Source organism: Euleptes europaea, chromosome 2, assembly GCF_029931775.1.
Source record: "Euleptes europaea isolate rEulEur1 chromosome 2, rEulEur1.hap1, whole genome shotgun sequence".
NCBI classification, from domain to species: Eukaryota; Metazoa; Chordata; class Lepidosauria; order Squamata; family Sphaerodactylidae; genus Euleptes; species Euleptes europaea.
This window is the reverse complement of record NC_079313.1, coordinates 2,560,269-2,580,772: the sequence shown is the minus strand read 5'-3', so window position 1 is coordinate 2,580,772 and position 20,504 is coordinate 2,560,269. Positions and strand designations below refer to the sequence as shown.

At 49.6% G+C, this 20,504-nt stretch overlaps 2 protein-coding genes across 2 annotated transcripts in view; both read right to left on the bottom strand.

Moving 5' to 3' along the window:
* The window catches only part of LOC130493984 (hippocampus abundant transcript 1 protein-like), a 163,714-nt gene that overhangs the window by 25,767 nt on the left and 117,443 nt on the right, over positions 1 to 20,504 (bottom strand). The window lies entirely within an intron of this gene.
* The window catches only part of BSG (basigin (Ok blood group)), a 31,896-nt gene continuing 12,831 nt past the window's right edge, over positions 1,440 to 20,504 (bottom strand). The window contains exons 2-8 of the mRNA XM_056845430.1: positions 16,811 to 17,158; positions 14,802 to 14,961; positions 10,074 to 10,162; positions 8,826 to 8,959; positions 5,648 to 5,924; positions 2,096 to 2,120; positions 1,440 to 1,511 (exon numbers count right to left, since the gene is read on the bottom strand). Of these exons, the coding sequence (XP_056701408.1) occupies positions 1,454 to 1,511; positions 2,096 to 2,120; positions 5,648 to 5,924; positions 8,826 to 8,959; positions 10,074 to 10,162; positions 14,802 to 14,961; positions 16,811 to 17,158 (1,091 nt within the window). The 3' untranslated portion in view covers positions 1,440 to 1,453. The remainder of the gene's footprint in view (positions 1,512 to 2,095; positions 2,121 to 5,647; positions 5,925 to 8,825; positions 8,960 to 10,073; positions 10,163 to 14,801; positions 14,962 to 16,810; positions 17,159 to 20,504) is intronic.

The following is a 20,504-nucleotide window of genomic DNA, read 5'->3' as shown; positions in this document are numbered from 1 at the left end:
TAGTCACAGCTCTCTTAGAGCTCTCTCAGCCCCACCTACCTCACAGGGTGTCTTTTGTGGGGAGGGAAGGTGATTGTAAGCTGGTTTGATTCTTCCTTGAGTGGTAGAGAAAGTTGGCATATAAAACCAACTCTTCTTTTTCTACTACTCCTTTCACCAACCTCGGAAGGATGGAAGGCTGAGTCGACCTCGAGCAGGCTATCTGAAACCGACTTCCGCCGGGATCAAACTCAGGCCGTGAGCAGAGCTTCTGACTGCAGGACTGCAGCTTCCCGCTCTGTGCTACGGGGCTCTGTGCCCAGGGGAGATAGGTTAGGCTGAGGAACAGTGACTGAAGATCTACCAGCAAGAGGGTCGTGAGGTATAAGTTACAAGGTTACAGCCAGAGCTCCCAGGCAAAAGCAACATGCTGTCTGCGAGGTACTGGTCAGCTACCTTGTAGCTGCTGGCACCATTTTCTGACATGGCAACAACAAAAAGGGGGGGAACCTTAACCCCTATAAAACTAGAATAAGATACCCAAAAGGTAAGAAATCAACATGAAATCATGGGCTAATAGTGATACAAGTGATTTTGTGAATAATATATAATAAATTTAATACAAACACAAAATTTATATAAACATAAAACAACTTGAATGTAGCCCTGTTCTAGCCTCTATGTATCTGCGCTGAACATGGCCAAATGAACATAAAAACACAAAATTACAACAGTGTGACAATATACCCAGACAATGTCACAGCTCAGACCAAACGTGTTTCGGCTGTGAAGCCTCCTTCAGTGGTCCGAATAATACAATTTTGTGCCATTTTTGAAAGCGCATGAATGTATAAGAAAATTGCAGTCCTTAGACTGAGTAAGCTGACATTTGTAAATTGTAAAGTCTAGAATTTATTAATGTATATTTCATCCAGAGTTGCCTTTATAATCTTAGGCTCCTATGGGAGTATTCCTTTCACAGTGCTCAGCCATCAGGATACATGGAGGATAGAACAGGGCTACATTCAAACTGTTTATATTTATATTAATTTTGCGTTTGTATTAAATTTTATACATTATTCACAAAATCACTTGTATCGATATTAGCCCATGATTTCATGTTGGCACCATTTTCTGAGTCTGGGGGAGAGGGGTGAGGACGGAGCAACTTTTAGGGGTCTCAAGCCCCTTTTAGTTCAGCCTTCTTAGTTGGCCCTGGAAGAGGCGATAAAAATTTTCTAGATTTTTTCCTGGAACTGTTAAAAAAATTGTTAGGATTTTAAATAATGGGTTTTAAAGCACAATTTATATTTTATGGCTATGATGTGTTGCTGTTGACATCGAATTTTCTGGTTGTGAACTGCCCTGGGCCAGACTTCACTTGGGAAAGGGCGGGATAGAAATCCAATAAATGAAATGAAAACCCTCTCCTTCCCCACCAGAACAAAAACTGCATTCTGACCTTGATGCCTGCTTAATTGGCATTCCTCTGGCGCACATTCTTATCCTTATGATTTGTAGCATTGCTTTTCCTGGAAGAGAACAAAGAACAGGTCAGCGTGTTCCAAGTGCACCCCTGTCGACGGGCGCGCGACTAACAATCCCACCAAAGGCAAACCCCCGGTATTTTGGTACTTGCTGCAGAAAATCCAGTTGGGACCCCCTCCCTCCTCTGCGGCAAAATCCACTGGAAAGTCTTCCTGTCCCAAGCCTCACACCCTGGGCGGAAGTGCTATGAGGCAGCGCTTCGGCGACTCGGTGCAAAGACCACACCGGTCCTTCACTCCCAAGATCGGGTTGCTGGCGGCAGGTTTCTCATCCAAGCACCTGCCGGCAGTACCAGCCACGGTACAGGCCGTTTGCCTAGATAAGCCTCCTGATATCTCTGTTGACTGCTACTCCCGTTCTTTCCCCTTGCCAATAATCCTACGCGATTTTTTTTAAAAAGGTAACCAACATCCAACGTAACGCCGGCCCAGTCAGGAACGATGCAGACTTTTATGGGGGATGTTTCATGACTCTCTGTGAAGGCATTTAGTGAGCATTCTTGTCTCTTCCCCCTCCCACAAAATGCTTGAAATATTTGCAAGGGAAGGGAAAGATTTTGGCAACTTACAGTGGCGCTGAGCCTCCATCGTCATCTTCAAAAACGGGAACGCGTGCGAGAAAAGAAAAAAGGAGGCATCAGTGAGGAGCTGCTCTTTACCCGGCACCCCCAGATTCCCGACCGTCCCCGCCCAGTCAGGGGACTGAAGCGCCAGCTGCTGCCATCTACCTGAGGGTGGGTTTGAGGGGCTTGTTAAAATCCCTTGCAAGGTCGCTACAGCGACACGAGATTTTGAAGACAAAAAACCCCCAGATTTTCCAGTCACCTCCAGGGGCAAAGGGGCAGCATCATGTCCAAAATTTAACCAGCCTGTCACACTCAAGAGTCGAGAGTAGTGGATTCCATTCACACTTTCGGACCTAGACTCTGAACCCTGCGACAAGCGCGAAACCAGGGGTGACTTTCCTGACTAGATAAGAACACAAGGGTGTCATTTGGCGAGGATAAAATGGGGGCAGAAGAAGTCCAGCCTCATTAAAGGTGACCGTGTGGCCAGCGTCTCTCTAGCGTCGGTGTGTTCGGCAGTTGCCTAAGGGTAAGCTTGAGAGACCGAGGAAATCTTACTGTTATCAAAGATGCTGAACTGAAATCCAGCATCCAAAAGACCCAACGTGGGAGGGCGCTACGAGGGGTTATCGTCTGAAACTGCGTGAAGGAACGTCTCCCCTCGGTTCAAAGAACAGGATGCTGGGTGACACCGTAAAGAGGAGGGTATGCAACAAGTGTTTTAGCTGGCATGAGATGGACAGCTCATTCCTGAGCTTTGTGGCAGCCAGGAACGGCATAGCCGAGGCGCTGCCTCCAAAGCCTCCCGGATGCCAAAAGGCTAAAAAAAAGCCTTTTTTTGGGGGGGAATGGGGAATTTCCCCCCATTGAAGATAGCGAGGCCGCACCCAGGTGCCAACGGAACTGCCCCTCTGCTGCCAGCGTGCCTCTTATCACTTTGGCAGTGGGGGTCATGCCGCCTCCAAAGAACTTTCAGCCAATTTCTCAAGAATGGGCTGTAAACTTATTAAACCTACTGCCAGTGGGTGTGGAGGCGGCTTTTAAATAGGCCTGGACAAGATCATGGTAACTCTGTTGATCGTGGTTATTCTGTTGACTGATGATTATTACTCTGTGATAACCAGAAATGGAACTTGTACATTCAGAGACAGCATCTTCCTCAATAACCAAACACGGGGGAATGCTTGAGAGGAGGGGTGGTGGTGGAAGAGACCAGGAATACTAGCAGTACTTCAGAGTCAGATCTTGTTTTGTGAACCAGGGGCCCCTTTGCCAGACACAGGATCCATCCAACAAGGTGGGCTCTGGTCCATAAAAGCTGGAATAAAATGTCACACGACTCCTGTTAATTTTACTGCCTGACAAATGTGGCTTTTTTGTGTGGTTGTTGCCGGCAAGTCACAGCTGACTTAGGGGAACCCAGTGGGGTTTTCAAGGCAAGAGACGCTCGGAGGTGGTTTGCCGTGTCATGACCCTGGTATTCCTTGGAGATCTTCCATCCCTATACTAGCCAGGGTCGTTCCTCAGTGGAACAGGCGTCCTCGGGAGATGGTGAGCTCTTCCCTGGAGGTTTTTAAGCAGAGGCTAGATGGCCAACTGTCCGCCACGCTGATTCTATGACTTTAGGTAGATGGTGAGAGGGAGGGCATCTTTGCCATCTTCTGGGCCTGGAGTAGGGGTCACTGGGGGTGTGAGGGGGGAGGTAGTTGTGAATTTCCAGCATTGTGCAGGAGGTTGGACTAGATGACCCTGGTGGTCCCTTCCAACTCTAGGATTCTATGAAGTCTGGTGGGCTACCAACCCCGATCCCGCAAGCGCAACAAGCAAGCAAGGAGGCTGCCGGGAGGCCAAAGCACAAAGTCTCTGAGCAAACACAGAAACAGCGCTGCAGCTACACAAAGAGGACAGCTGGTATCGCAGGAGGAGACACACAGGTCTTTCAGTGCCCACACTGCGTTCTGCCACCTACAAGGAGCACAGATCAGCCGAGATCCCCCCACAGTCACACACAGAGCCTGGGACCCGACACTAGAAATATGCACGAGAGTGCCATGGACAGATCCCGCAACAGCCGGTGCAAAGAATGGCGTACAGGGACTGGCGACGCTGGCTCTTCCACTTACCACAAGCAGTTGCACGGGGAGCAGCAGAGAAAGGAAGAGAGTGCAAAGATAATGCCAGCAACGACACTGCCCTCGCGTGCCAGTTCGTAAAAAAAAAAAAAAAAAAGTCCCTGCCCCTTAGGTTCAGACCTCAGCCCCCTACCTGGCACCCCCCAAAATAAAGGGCTGTTTATAAGTGCTGGAAAAACAATGCGGCATTTCAAGGAGCCAAAGACGGAGGCCCCGATCTTCAAAGGCCAGAAAGCCGGCATTATGCCAGCCAGAAGGAAAGCCACAGAATCCTGTGGGTGGATTTTGAAAGGTAAAAGCACGGTCCTAAACGTCATGGCTGCAAGAAAAGCCTGGTGGTTCCCCTTCTCTCTCCCTACAGCGTGTTGTAGTGGTTTGGAGTGGTGGACTTGTGAAGTGGACTTGTGTCCTGCTTCCTATCCCAGCCGAAGCAGGGCTCAGGACGGCTAACGTCGAGTACAAAACACCATATAACAACAGTAAAAATATACGGGAAAATTCAATCCTAGATTAAAACCAAACAATTTCTAGAATTAAAACCAGTAGGCGCTCGTTTACCGGCACACAGGGCTGCAGCCAGCCCGGGGAGAGCAATCAGGGTCCCCTATTTAAAAGATCTGATGGAAGAGAAGCGGAAGGGAAGGGAGGCCTGATAAGATGCAAACCGTGGCTGCCCTCAATCACAGGCCTGGCGGAACACCTTGGTCTTACAGGCCCCGTGGAACTGTGTTAGATCCCACAATGCCCTGAGTCTCATTAGAGAGAGAGTTCCACCAGGCCAGGGCCGAAAAAGCCCTGGCCGAGGACAGCCGGACACGTCTTGGGCTGGGGACAACCAGCGTGTTGGTATTTGCCGAGCGTAGTGCTCTCTGGGGGGACGTATTGGGAGAGACAGTCCCGCAGATATGATGGTCCCAGACCATTTAGGGCTTTAAAAGTTAAAACCAGCACCCTGACCTGGCATTCTACCTGGAGCCAGTTCATGGCACTTTAATCCTCTCCTTCCTACCTACAAGGAGCATGGGGCAGCCTTTTGACCTCGCACTGCGTGGGGGAGGGGAAGAGACTGGCCCGAGGGCTTAGGTACTCCCAGCAAAGGAAGGAAGACTTCACTGTTCACCAACGCACGGGAGGGCAGACCAGGAGTGGCTCTCAAGGCAACCTTGCTCGGATTCTGGAGGACGTCTTCTCCGTGCAGACACAGCCCACCCCCCACGATACTGGCTTTGGAAAAGTTTGCATTCTGCCACACTCTTTGGGAGAGGACTAGGCAGAACTTTTCCCCGCTTCCTCTCACTTAAAGACCCAACACAAAGACCAAAGTCTGCCGAAGGATTCTCAAACTGGACGGCTCAATCTTGGGAGGAAGCCCTGCGCTTCCTGAAGGAATCCCCCCGCCCAGTTTTCATCCGGTGCGCCTTACCTTCGGGGATCTCATCGGGCTTTCTCCTCTTCTCGTAGATGAAGATAATTGTCACGAGAACTAGCACTTCGGCAACGATCCCCAGGAACGGCCACAGAGCTGCCAAGCGGCTGCGCACGCGCAACTCCATGACGGCGCTCCCGTAGCCCACCTCGTTGGTGGCGTTGCACATGTACTTGCCGGGGTCCTTCTCCATGTCCATGCGCAGGATCCGGAGCTCCGTCTTGTTACCCTCGGATTTGATGAAGAATCGTTCTTCGGATCCGTTCACAATGGGCTGCGGGGGGGGGGGAGGAATGGCAGCTCTCGTTAGCCGGGGGGACAGAGCCGGAAGCTGACCCCGTATGGGGCTGTGACCCAGTTTAAGAAGCCTTGGTCTAAACGGTGTAATACAAGGGGGTGCACCACTTTCAGACTGTGTCTGGGGTGCGGTGGGAACTTGCGTTTTTATTGTTCTTCCACGTTAAAAACCAGCAAACCAAAAAGTCAGCACATTCAGGAGAAAGGTTTGGCGCCCAGCCTTCACCTGCTACGCTTTGCTCGCCATTTACAGAGAATTATGAAGGATGGGGAAACTCTGAAAAAAATGCAGCCCCCCACCTGTTTTCTAAAGCACCCCCAACCTTCTACCGCAGTAGTCTGGCGCCTCATTGCATGGCACGTCTAGGTCAGATTCAGCACGCTCCCAGGAGAATCAAGGCAGAACTACAGAAACCGCCCAAAACCTTCTCCCCTAGCATGGCTGTTGGGAGTTCTTGTGTGTGCGTGTGCAAAGTGCCGTAAAGTCACAGTCAACTTCTGGCGACCCCGGCAAGGGGCTTTCAAGGCAAGTGATTAAGCTGAGGTGGCTGGCCGTTGCCTTCCTCTGCAGAGCCTTCCTTTGAGGTCTCCCTTCCAAGTACTGACACTGCTTAGCTGACGAGATCTGACGAGATCGGGCTACGTCATGCTGCCTTCCCTCTTGTTGGGAGTTCTTACCTTATAATAATATCCCCCTGCGGTCCCCTGACAAAAACAAAATCTCCTATCAGCTAACTATGCACTTCAGCTGGCTCATGCCCTAATTTGCCTGTCTTAGCTTATGCTGCAAAAAGTAGCAGAACCAGTGTAATGAACACAGGATCCAGACAGGGGAGACCTGAGTTCAAATCCCTCTGCCACAAAGCTTGCTGGGTGAACCTTTCAGGCCAGTTACACACACAGCCTGCTCTACTTCAGAGTTGTTGCAAGGATAAAACAATGGGAGAACCTCACACACCACCCTGAGCTCCACGGAGGGAGCGGTGGACGTGATTTAAAAAAAAAAAATCAAGTACCTAATGGGGAAAGGAAGGAACAAAAACACAAGGGGAGTTCTTTGGATTAAAGAATCAGAGTTGTAAGAGTCAATAGAGGCCATCTAGTCCAACCCCCTGATCAATGCAGGATTAGCCTAGAGCATCCCTGGCAAGTGCTTGTCCAGCCTCTGCTTAAAGACCGCCAGTGAAGAATAAGAAGAGTTGGTTTTCATATGCCGACTTTCTCTGCCACTTAAGGGAGAATCAAACCAGCTTACAATCACCTTCCCTTCCCCACCACACACCCTGTGAGGTAGGTGGGGCTGAGAGAGCTCGGAGAGAACCGTGACTAGCCCAAGGTCAAGTGTGTAGGACTGAGGAAACAAATCCAGTTCACCAGATTAGCCTCCGCCGCTCATGTGGAGGAGTGGGGAATCAAACCTGGTTCTCCAGATCAGACTCCAACCGCTCCAAACCACTGTTCTTAACCACTGCACCAGGGGAGCTCACCACCTTCCTAGGTAGCTGATTCCACTGTCGAACAACTCTTACTGTAAAAAATGTTTTCCTAATATCTAGCCGCCACCTCTCCGCCCGCAATTTAAACCCATTATTGAGAGTCCTATCTTCTGCAGCCAACAGGAACAGCCCCCTGCCCTCCTCTAAGTGACAGCCCTTCAAGAAGGGTCACAGCTTTTGTTTTTGAAAACGTTTCCAGTGCTCAAGTTTGCAGAGAACTCTTCTGAAAAACTGGCAGGACATTCCTCCTAACTACATGGCAGGGGAAAGCGAGGCCTTGAAATATTTGACCGTGTGCGTACTTAAATCAGAGAGAAGTCTTCCCACCCTGCTCTGGTGAGAACGAGGACAAACATTTTGGCTACCTGAAAGACTAGATCCAACTATTATTGGAAAGGGGTGTGGTAAAATTAGCTCTGTGAGAGGTAGAGGATTGCGTTGAGAGAGAAAAAGTCGGCGTGCATTCAGAATAAGTAGGGGGGGAATTGCCTATACTTCACTTAGCCAGTTACTCTCGGCCTCTGCTCAGACACAACAGTTTATTTTACTTATGGCTAGTTTGTGAAGCCAAGGTTCAGCTTGCAGATGACAACTGAGGCCCAGGTTTCTCTCAGCAAATGTTGGTTTCACAACCTTCGCTCTGTAACTGGGCAAGGCAGTGCCAGGGAAGAAGCCAGCATTCGACCAGGATTGCTGCATTCACACATCGCACAAAACCTCTGTGGAAGCCGGTGCACGTGTTTCGTGACAGGCCACAGCACAGCCCCAACTTGTGTTGGAGGGGAGAAGGAGGAAGAAGAAGAGTTGGTTTTTATAAGCTGACTTTCTCTACCACTTAAGGAAGAATTAAACTGCCTGCAATCACCTTCTCTTCCTCTCCCCACAACAGACACCCTGTAAGGTAGGCGGGAATGAGAGAGCTCTGAGAGAGCCGTGACTATCCCAAGGTCACCCAGCTGGCTTCATGTGGAGGAGTGGGGACTCAAACCCAGTTCTCCAAATGAGAGTCCACCGCTCCAAACCACCGCTCTTAACCACTACACCACGCTGGCAACTGCAGAATAGATTGTAACATGGTGTTTGCCTAGAAAGCTGAAACCATGGAATGAACGTTTGCACGTCCTCAGAAGACCTGATCTTATGTCCGAAGTTCCAGCAGCAACCCCCATGCCTGTCCTTAAAAAGTCTGAGAAAAATGCAGAGAATGCAGGGAAGTATCTCCTCTCAGCAAACCATTCGCACTGGCGCGAACTGCAAGGCCCAGCCTCCAAAGACAGGCCTTCACACGGACTAGCGGCAACACTCCTATCGCCCAGAATCGACAAGGGTCGCGCTCAATGCTCATGGGGGAGCACGACGTTCGCTTCAGCCGAGGAACTTACCTGGAGCCCGTCCACCACCTTGAACCAGGACCAGTGGGTGACGGGGGGGTACGATGCTGACTTGCAGGTCAGCACCCCGGTGTCCCCCTCGTTCCCGTGCTCTGACTTCTTGTAGGGAACCACATGAGGCTCAACTGCAAAGGAAAAACAGGAGCGAGGGGTCAGCCGAGAGGCCAGAGAGAGCCCATCGATCAGCAAGGACTGAAAGAGATAGGCCCGACTTGTGAACAGTTACTCGGCTGTGGAGAGGATCACCTTCCAGCACCCGGGGGCGGGGGGGGGGGGGATTTCTATAAAGTGGATGACAGTTGGCGCTTCCTTTCTCCTTCGGGCTGATGAAACCACAACGTATCCAGCTTGGCATGCCTCGCAAACAGTGGAATCACTGGTGGGGCTGAAGTAACCCCTCCTGAAGCAGAGATATTTGTTAACTTTAATCCCCCTTCTTCGTTTCCAAGGAATATGGGGCAGCTGCTGCTTGCCTTATTTATTGATTTAGTTTTGTATCCCACCCTCACTCCCCGGCCAAGGCAGCTCACAACACGATGATCAATACAATAAATACCTTAAAATTGCAATAAAATCATAAAAATGAAATAATTTACAAATGAACAGTTTGACAATTAAGGAGAAGAGTTGGTTTTTATATGCCGACTTTCTCTACCACTTAAGGAAGAATCAAATTGGCTTACAATTGCCTTCCCTTCCCCTCAACAGACACAGTGTGAGGTAGGTGGGGCTGAGAGAGCTCTAAGAGAACTGTGACTAGCCCAAAGCCACCCAGCTGGCTTCATGTGGAGGAAGTGGGGAAACCAACCCGGTTCACCAGATTAGCTTCTGCTGCTCACGTGGAGGAATGGGGAACCAAACCGGGTACTCAGATCACTGCTCCAAACCACCGCTCTTAACCACTACACCACGCTATAGATATTCCATTTAGAATTAACCACCCCATGAGCATTAAATACAAACAGAGAGCAGAATGGCCACTGCAGGGCCTGCGGCCAGCCAGGACCCCACCCCCACATAATAGTTGGCAAACAACACAAGACAACATAGAGAGGTGGGGGTGGGGAGGGGCGGCAGTGCTGGAAAGCCGTAGCTGTCCTCAACCAGGCCCTGCCAGATTGATACAGACAGAACAGCTTATTCCACAACTGAAGTGCCAACTCATCAAACTGTTGCCCCCCCCCCAATTCATCTCAGCAGGAAACCTCGGGTTGGGCCACCCCCCCCCCAAGTAGTTACCTTTCACAAACACTATCCCTTTCGCGAGAGGGCTGGTCTCAAAGAAGCAGTAGTACTCTCCTGAAGAGTCATGGTCCACTTTCTCGATCCTGCAAGGAAGACAAGCTCATAAGGAGGAGTGAGTGGGCTGCCAAGAACGTTCCCGAGAAGCCCATGATGCCTGAACAGGCAGACCACAGACAGGGCCCGAGACTGCAGGACAGCGAGCCTGTGTATTTTATCTTGGGGCATGAGACACGCTGTCCTTCCGGATTGAGACCACTGTTTACGTGCTTGCAAGAGCAAAAGACATGGTTCCCATGAGAAGGCTACCCAAGACCCTCACCAAAGGTCCTTGCATGATCCTACACGCCACGACAAACCACTTCTTCCACAACCCACAAAAGAAGACAATTCCTCTTCAAGACAGGGTGTGATCTCACGTCTCTCACTCTGCTTCCCCTTTTCTGACCTTCTCCCTCACGTCTTCCTTCCATTCCTTCCCTGCTCTTTAGCTCTGACCTTCTTGGCTTCTTTTTTAATCCTGGCCAGCAGGCTTCCTCGCTCTCCAACCTCCTCCTCCGCTGCTATGGTCTCCTTCCTCTCCCACCTATCCTCTGATGACATACAAGCTAGCCTGGGCCATCCAGGTCAGGGTGGATCAGTGCTTTCCCCCAAGAAGTCGGCTGTCCCTGATGTACTGCAACTATAACAGTAAAATATCCTTTCAGCCTTCTCTCTGAGCTCCAGCATCTCGAGCACTTAAAGGGCCAGGGAGAAGATCACCCTGGCAGACTCTTTTTTTCCTATGTACGCTTACAGAACAAGAAGAAGAGTTGGTTTTTATACCCCACTTTTTTCTACCTTGAGGAGTCTCAAAGAGGCTTACCATTGCCTTCCCTTCCTCTCCCCACAACAGGCACCTTGTGAGGTAGATGGAGCTGAGAGAGTTCAGAGAGAACTGTGACTGGCTCAAGGTCACTCAGCAGGCTGCACGTGGCGGAGCGGGAAATCGAATCCGGTTCACCAGATTAGCCTCCGCCGCTCTTAACCACTACACCACACTGGCTCTCCGTGTGCACAGGCAGCGGGATCAGGCACCGCTACAGATATTCCATTTAGAATTAAGTCTCTTCTATGGAACAAGGTCCTTCCAAATACAAGAGCTTTTAAAAGCAGGAAAGGAAATGCCATCGGTGGGGGAAAAATAAATCCAGTTTGAGCCGACAATGACCTCTGACATCTCAGTTAGGGAAGCGTGGTGTGACTGGAGTTAGTGGATCATCCAGAACCTTGTCGGGGGAAATGTTGATTGGGGAGAGGGCTGTTGTGCTACAGGAGGGTGGGAGGGAGAACAACCTGTTTTGTCGAGTTGACCAGACTTGTAAGGTCACCACCACTTCAACACAAATTGCCCAGTTAAGAGAATTGAGGCCACACGAGGGAGACTGGGTTATAAATACTTTAATCCTCACTCATCTCCCTGTGGCTATGGGGAGAGAGGCACGTCTGCCCACCGCATGGAAGGGACATGATGCCTCGCCTCTCTGGCCTGTGCCAACTGGGAGAGAGTATCATGGGAATTGAATGCCCGTAGCTGCCATTACAATAGGGAAGACAGTTCAGCTCCTGGGACCATGAAGGTTTTGGCTGCAAGCCGTGGAGCTAGACTGGCCGCAGAGGACACACACTAAACAGGGGAGGAAAGGGAAGCGCCCTGCAGGAAACCAAACACTCCCTTTGGATTCTGAATTCATGTGGGTAACTCCATGCTCAGTTCTCCTAAATGGCAGAAGATATGCCCAGATGCTATTCACAGAGTGTTTTAACCCCCCTCTCCACACACACACATAACATTTGAAAAAAAAAATACTATCCCCGCCTTCATTATGTCACAAGGCAGATTTTTATTTGCACTGCCAGGACAATTAACTCAAGTACGAGACGAAGCAAATGAGGACCTCTGGCCCAGGGAAGACACCTGAGTGGATTTTAAAGGGATCAATCTGCAAGCACCTGAAGGACAAGCTGGGGATCCGGGGAAATCAGCACGGATTTCTTCCCAACAGCACCTGCCAGACCAACCTAATTTCCTTGATTGAGTGACGAGCTTATTAGATCGAGGGAATGCCGTCGATAGTTGTTTGCCTGGATTTCAGTAAAGCTTTTGACAGGGTTCCCCATGATGTTCTGATGGGTAAACTAGAGGACTGTGGACTGGACCTTAGGACAGTTAGGTGGATAGGGAACTGGCTGGAGAACCGCACTGAAAGAGTAGTTGTCAATGGCATTTCAGCTGATTGTAGGGAGGTGTCCAATGGGGTGCCAGAGGGCTCAGTTCTGGGCCCGATACTTTTCAATATTTTTACAAATGATCGGGATGAGGGTGTGGAGGTATTCACTAAATTTGCAGATGCCACCAAACGGGGAGGAGCAGCGAACACCTCAGAAGGTAGAGATAGAATTCAACAAGATCTGAACACACCGGAAAAGTGGGCAGGTGTGAATAAGAAGCAATTCAACAAGGATAAGTGCAGACATCTAAATCTGAGTAACAAACATGAGAAGCGCACATACTGGATGAGATAGGTAGAAGTGTAAGTGAAAAAGATTTTGGGGAATGGGTGGACTGTAAACTAAATATGAGCAGCCAGTGTGATGCAGCGACAAAAAAAGCTAATATGATCTTGGGGTGAAGAGGAGAGTGACGAGGATGATCAGGGGCCTGGAGACCAAGCCCTACGAGGAAAGGCTAAGGGAGTTGGGAAGGTTCCGTCTGGAGAAGAGGAGGTTGAGGGGGGACAGGATTGCTCTCTTGAAGTATTTGAAGGGCTGTCACTTAGAGGAAGGCACGTAGCTGTTCCTGTTGGCAGCAGAGGATAGGACTTGCAATACTGGGTTGAAATTGTGGGCAGAAAGGTATTAGGGGGAAATTTTTTACAGTAAGGGTTGATTGACAGTGGAATCAGCTACCTAGGAAGATGGTGAGCTCCCCTTCACTGTCAGTCTTTAAGCAGGGGCTGGACAAGCACTTGTCAGGGATTCTCTAGGCTAATCCTGCCTTGAGCAAGAAGTTGGACTAGATAGCTGGTATGGCCCCTTCCTACTCTATGATTCTAGGAATGGCAAGCTGGGCTATAGTCTGTCTACCAATACACCTAATTCAATATCCAGGGAGAAAGATCTCCAAACTCAAGGGATATGCTCTCCAAAGAACAGATCAGCGAATTAGAAAGGAGTCTTGGGGGAGTCAAGAGACTTCCTGATGCATTGCGATAGAAGCTCATGCATCTGATAAAGAAGCTTCCAGCCCACAAAGAAGTTCCTGCCACAATAGACTGAACTCTCTGAGGAGCCACGAGAGCCGAACACTGAAGCAACCCTTCCTGCCCTCCCTCCCATGAACTGCCTAAGGTCACAGAATCAGCATTGCTGATAGATGGCCACCTAGCCTCTGCTTAAAAACCTCCCGAGGAAGCCTGTTCCACTGAGGAACTACTCCAATTGTCCGGACGTTCGCCAAAAAACTCTTTCAATTTAATTTAAACCCGTTGGTTGAACAGCTTCTAGCAGCCATCAGCCAAATGCTCCAAGGAGGGACAAAAGCAAGGCAGGGAGGCAACCCCACTGAACCCGACCCCCCCCAGAAGGAAGCTGTCGCTCCTTCAGCCATTATTAGCAACCTTCCCTCCTCCCCCATGAATCTCTTCATAAGACAAAACTGCCGTGGAAGACACCGATGCCTCCTGCCAGAGTTGCAGTTCTCTGCCTTCCACGGAAATGGCCCTCACCCAAACCGGGTGATCTCGTGGGCAAGCCGAGAGGTTTCTGCCCTGCCTGCCGCCTTCTCGACACCACCGCTGTGTTTCATACAGATGACCACTCTCTCGCTTTCAGCTCTCCTTTCGTCCTAGTTTCTCCAACTCTGTCTTCTTACCCATCAATTCACACACATTTGGCATTTGCACAGGGGGAAGCTCCGCTCCTGTTTTGCCTACTCCCTCAGGCGGTGGCCCTGGGGACCCACCCCTGGCTCACTTCTACCCTCGCTCTCTTCCTCAGCCTTAATCTCTCCAGGCATACCCTTCATATATACTAACATCATTACCCACCCTATAGGACAGGCAGAAAGACACGGCTTCGTCTCTGACTCCTCCCCCCATGTTTAGAACGACTGTTTTTACAACGTAGTGAAATTTAGTTCTTCTGCTCTGCTGAACCTTGGCGGAAACTCCGGCTCACACTCTGGTCCCTTCTTACCTCAACTATGGCAAGAACCTTGTCTGTTTTCTCTCCCCCACACACACACACCAAATCGTCCCCTACCTTCATCATTCTGGCCAGTTCCATTCATAGAATCATAGAGTTGGAAGGGACCACAGGGTCATCTAGTCCAACCCCCCCACACAATGCAGGAAATTCACAACTACCCCCACACACACACCCCAGTGACCCCTACTCCATGCCCAGAAGATGGCCAAGATGCCCTCCCTCTCATCATCTGCCCAAGTTCATAGAATCGGCATTGCTGACAGATGGCCATCTAGCCTCTGCTTAAAACCCTCCAGGGAAGGAGAGCTCACCACCTCCCAAGGAAGCCTGTTCTGGCTTCCATCCAGCTCCAGCACATTCAAGGTTTCTACAACCAGTTTCACTGTCCCAGATCGCAAGGGAACTTTCCACTTGACTGCCCTGAGACAATATGTTCTGTACAAACACACACACACACAATGATCCCCAAATACTTACATGTAGGAAGTGGAATTCTCAGAAGTGTCATCCGACTGAATCTTGCTGTCCCCCTTCATCCAGTAATGGCCTTTGATTGCTGTCGGGGCTCCACTTATGTTACAAGAAATGACCACGTTCAAGCCATCAGTTACCTCTTGCGAGACTGAGATTGTTGGGCCTGGTTTTTGGAGAAGGAAAGCAAAGCTAGGTTAGCGTTAACGCGCAGCCAAGGTGGCCAATTTGGGAAGAAGTGGGGGGGGGACAACATGCCTGCTTGCACTGCTGAGCCTGATTATCTGTAGAAATGCGAGAACAGAAGCATGGGAAATGCTACCACTTAACAACTCGCTTCTAGCCTTTGCGTCGGCCTCAAGGTTTTGATTTGCACCCCAGGGAGGCTCAGTTGTGGAGAACAGCGTGAAGACACGGGGTTAGCAATGACTACAAATACAGCAAACTAGCTGGATGCCAAGGAGAGCTTCCATATGGTTAAGATGCTGGAGGGGGAGAAGGGGTGGCTTCCGAGCCCTGCCCCCCCCCCCAACATTCCATTCCGGCCTTCACTTCCAGCCTCGGACAACACTCCAAATATTGCTATCAGAATAAAGAAAGCGCACAAGATGTATGCAAATCTGGCCGATTTGCATAGTTTATCCTGGACACAATATTTGTGTTTTTTGGGGGTAGATACGCTCATCTAGACCCCTAGATGGACCGTCCCAAAGGATCCATCATGGCATTCCTACACCATTCTGTTCCCACTGTGCACTTTTTTACACAAAGAATATTTTTAAGAGGCCCATAAAGAACCTTTCAAGTACAATCTCGTCACAGCTGGCTCCAGGAAAAGATCGAGCAAGATGGACAGCAAATGATTTCACCAGCTTTCACCCTCCTGTAAAACATTATCAACTACGCTGGACTGAAAGTGGCATAAAACTCACACCTTCAGAACGCGGTTCAACAACTGTCCCTCTTGCCCTCCATATTACAAATCCCTGAAGCACCCAAAATGAGTTCATCCTAGTCAATAGTCAGGTCAAACCAGAGTTTATATTTCAAGGCGAAGCTGCTGTAGGATTCCCCCCCCCCCCACAAATCGAAACCAATTTAGGACAAACCTCCCTTCCCCACCCATCTTCCAGGGGAAAGGAATCCAACAGAGCTGAAAGAGAGTCTGGCTATTTGCCTCCTAAAGAATTTTTTCATTAATGAAACACCCCCCCCCCCAATAATCTTTCCAGGCACTTCAGAGTTTTCCCAGATGGCAGCTCGAAAACTTCTGCGAGAGGATGCCGCAGTGAGAGGTCGGCATGAAAAATACTCCTCTCGTTGAAATCCAAACCTGAGAAGTAGCAAATTCAACTTCTAGCAGTCCGTTCGATGCTTTTGCCATTAAAGCGGCTTTTTCTTGCTGCCTTACCAAAGCCGACTTTCAGCTCTGTACGGGGAGGGGGGAGCAGAGCACACACAGTTAGCCGTGTTACCAGTGTTAGACAAACCCAAGAGCGGCCATTTCAAAAACGGTTGCAGTCGCTACGAAGAACGTACAAAAGTTTTTAACATCCTCCATCCCCCTCAACAACTGGTACCATTTCCAAGGTGGGAAAGCCGCTAAAAAAGCAAGACTGTATAAATGCAGGCAGGGAAATTGGAAAAAGACGAAGAGGAAAAGATTGTCCTGTCTGCAGGAAGCAGACGCCAGATGCTCAACAGGATCACCAGGGAGGAAGAGGGAAGCACTCTGAGGTCTTCTAATGGGTCCAGGATCATCAGGTGGTGCTTTTGACAGGAAGCTACAACCCTTTGAGCAGGGCCAGGGTGGATCGCTCGCTAGCGGTGAGGGAGAGCAACAGAGGGACGGGGGGGGGGGGTCTCTTGAACCGCTACACGGTCGGGGCGTGAAGGGTGCAAGTGGATTCTCGGAAAGTCACAGGACACAAGTGAAGCGTGGCGGAGATGCGGCTGAGCTTGAGACACCTCGGTGCCCAAGCAAGTGCCGATGCCCCAAGGGCTACACCACTCACGCTCGAGGACGATCACGTTCGCCTGGGAACGGATCCACTTGACTTTGGGGCTCTTCGACAAGTGGTTGCGGTCGGGGTCGTTGCTGGCCCGGCACTCATACGTGCCAGAGTCGTTCAGTGTTAGGTTGGCGACGGAGATGGTGCTGGTGGAGTGCTGCTTGTAGGTGGCGTTGATGGTGACCCGGTCCTGCCAGGCACCGTCCCACAGCTGGGTGGCGGTCTCGTTGGGCTCCGCCCCCTCGAACCACCACTGGATCTCCGGGATGGGGTTTCCAACGGCCTCGCAGTGCAACTCCACGCTGTCCTCGGTCAGCTTCTTTTGAGACAGGGGCGACTTTATAAAGCCGGCTACGAGTTGGAACAGGCGTTAAGAGTTAGTGCAAAGGGTTAGTGCAAAGAGAGCATTTGAAGAAATGGAAAAATTAACAGCTTTTATATATAAAAAAGAAAGCACAAGGGGTAGCTGGGTGCCACCGTTACAAGATTGCGTGGAGACCCTCTGTGCTGCCCACTCATCAGAAGACAATCATTAACTAAGGGAACAAACAGGATAGAATCATAGAGTTGGAAGGGACCAAAAGGGTCATCTAGTCCAACCCCCTGCACAATGCAGGAAATTCCAAACTATCTTCCCCCACCCCACCCCCAGTGACCCATACTCCATGCCCAGATGACCAAGATGCCCTCTCAGATGCACAGAAGATGGCCAAGATGATAAGGGCCAACCTCTTCTACAGGATTTCTGAATTTAATTCATGTTTTTCAAGCTTTGGTTATGTGGGCTTGCTTGGGAAATAAGAAGCCACGGGAGAGCTCTCTGTTCTTTCTCTTGACTTATAAATCACAGGCGTCAAAACCTTATGTTTCTCACACGTCACCCATCTGACCTTCATATCCGTGGCTTATCCAGTTTGAACAAGTACTCAGCATTTGTTGAAGTGCCACCCAGTCTGTGCTCGGCGGCTGTCCCCTGAGCCAAAAGGGATCCTTCAGCAGCTTTGGCAAACCCCAGAAGTGATGAAAAGGGCCGTTAACAGAACATTCGCAAGAAAGGGATACATCACGATAGCTCAGAATGCCCTCCCTTTGTGGTTGGGTCTAAAAACACAGGTTCCTTTCTGAGCAGACATTCCGCAACCGTTGCTGAATTCATGCAGAATTATTAGATGGTTATCGATTCTTAACAACATTGCAAGCTGCAAAAGGGCCCCAGATGAATCCATTTGGGGGGGGGGCTCTCAAACCTTCTATTGCTCACCAGAACACCCCAGATTCTCTCATCCTGAGACAAATTCTGCAGTTGGGTGCATCATTCCAAAACGTTTTAGTTGCAGAATTCTGAAAAGCATTCATAACACTCCAAAGCAATAAAATGCATCTTCTTTTAGAGCAGCTAAGCATGCTTGGTGTAGATAAAATAATTAAAGTCAAAGGAGCAAAGGCAAGTCTCGAATAAAAACGTAGGACAGAAGAAACTGCAAGGGACCTTGTTACTTTTCTTATCGAGTGGCCTCTTACTTCTTCCTTTCCCCATGTTCTATTTCACTCAGAAAATTACTATTTAGTAGTTATTTACACCCCACATAACAACATAAGAAAGGGCCTGCTGGGTCAGACCAAGGTCCATCAAGTCCAGCAGACTGTTCACACGGTGGACAACCAGGGGCCTCTAGGAAGCCCACAAACAAGGCGACTACAGCAGTGTTATCCTGCCTGCGTTCCACAGCACCTAAGATAATAAGCCTGCTCCTCTGATCCTGGAGAGAATAGGCGTGCATTGTGACTCGTATCCATTTTTACTAGTAGCCACAGAAACTACAAACTGCAGAATTCCGCTCTGCGCAGCTTGTATGAGACAAAAAAGCAATGACTCAGCCACTGAGCCAGTAACACAGTTCCAGGAAAAACCCAGATGTATCTGAAATATCTTTCTTTCCGAAGCATGTTCCAAAATACTGAGACCTGCCTGTTTTTATAGATTAAAAAACACACCACACGCTGCAACTGCATTTGCTCACATTTATTCCTTGCCTCTCCCGTCTTCCCCTACTGTTGATTTTACTGAGGGCTGACATGATAAGAAGTTACTCTTGGCATGAAGATGCTTAGGTCTGTTTAGTTTGGAAAGAAGGCGGCTAAGGGGAGACATGATAGAGGTCTATAAAATTATGCATGGTTTGGAGAGAGTGGACAGGGAGAAGTTTTTCTCCCTCTCCCATAATACTAGAACGAGGGGTCATCTGCTGAAGCTGGAGGATGAGAGATTCAAAACAGATAAAAGGAAGTATTTTTTCACACAATGCATAGTTAAATTGTGAAAATCCCTCTCCCAGGATGTGGTGATGGCTGCCAGCTTAGAGGGCTTTAATAGGGGAGTGGACATATTCATGGAGGAAAGGGGTATTCATGGCTATTAGTTAGAATGGATACTAGTCATGCTACATACCTATTTTCTCTAGTTAGTATCAGAGGAGCATGCCTATTATATTAGGTGCTGTGGAACACAGGCAGGATGATGCTGCTGAAGTCGTCTTGTTAGTGGCTTCCTAGAGGCACCCTGTTGGCCATTGTGTGAACAGACTGCTGGACTTGATGGGCCTTGGTCTGATCCAGCAGGGCCTTTATGTTCTAATGGGTAGATCACAACTTCCCCTCCTCTTCAATACCGCTGAATCTTAGGATATTCAAGGCTGACAAAAGGAAACGCTCATTTACATGAAGTGTAGAAGACCCGGGGAGCCAAACTGCCAATAGGCTGAAATTAAATCATTAGGAAGAACTTCCTGACAGTCAGAGCGGTTCCTCGGTGGAACAGGCTTCCTCGGGAGGTGGTGGGCTCTCCTTTGCAGGTTTTCCAGCAGAGGCTAGATGGCCATCTGTCAGCAAGACTGATTCTGTGAACTTAGGCAGATTGTGAGAGGGAGGCCAGGAAGGGTTGCATCAGTGTTTGGCTCTTCTGGGCATAGAGCAGGGGTCACTGGGGGAGCAAAAAACAACAACCCCAAACCCCTCCAGGATCCCTGACCAATCTCGCCTGGAGGAAAATTCCTTCCTGACCCTAAAGTGGTGATCAGCAGTACCCTGGGCATTTAAGAAAGGGCCACGAGAGCCCAACACCGACACAATCCTTCCTGCCCTCCCTCTCATGATCTGCCTAAGTCCAAGATTTTTAGGCGCGGGAACGGGAACGAGCGCATTTTCTAATTATTGTGACCATACAGCCTAACACTAACCACAGGTTCTCAGTTAAAGCTTCACAAAACGTTTGTAGTGTATAAGGTTATCTTGGTTGTCATCACAACATAACCTCAACCTAGCTTCTCCCCAATTTCTCGTAATTCCATCGTTGCTTTATGAGTTCAATTTAATTGGACACTGGAGTCAATTTAAAAAGCAACTGTGGCTAAGAAACAAATTTGTAAAATGTACACAGAAACAAGCCAGGACAATGCTTCATGGACGTTTCTTGTTGTCATACAATAAAGCATTCAGATGAGAAATGAACGGGTTGCAGGGAAAGTGTGCTCTGGCACGTCCTTATGCGCACCGTGCAAGGGAAACAAGCTGCTTCTCTGCTCCCCCTCACATGGTCCCGGCTGTCAGCTGACCGAGTTGGATAATTCCTGGCGCCGGGCCTGGCCATAGCGACAGGGGAGCATTGTGTGGGGCTCCTGCGAGCAGCTCGCTCAGCCAG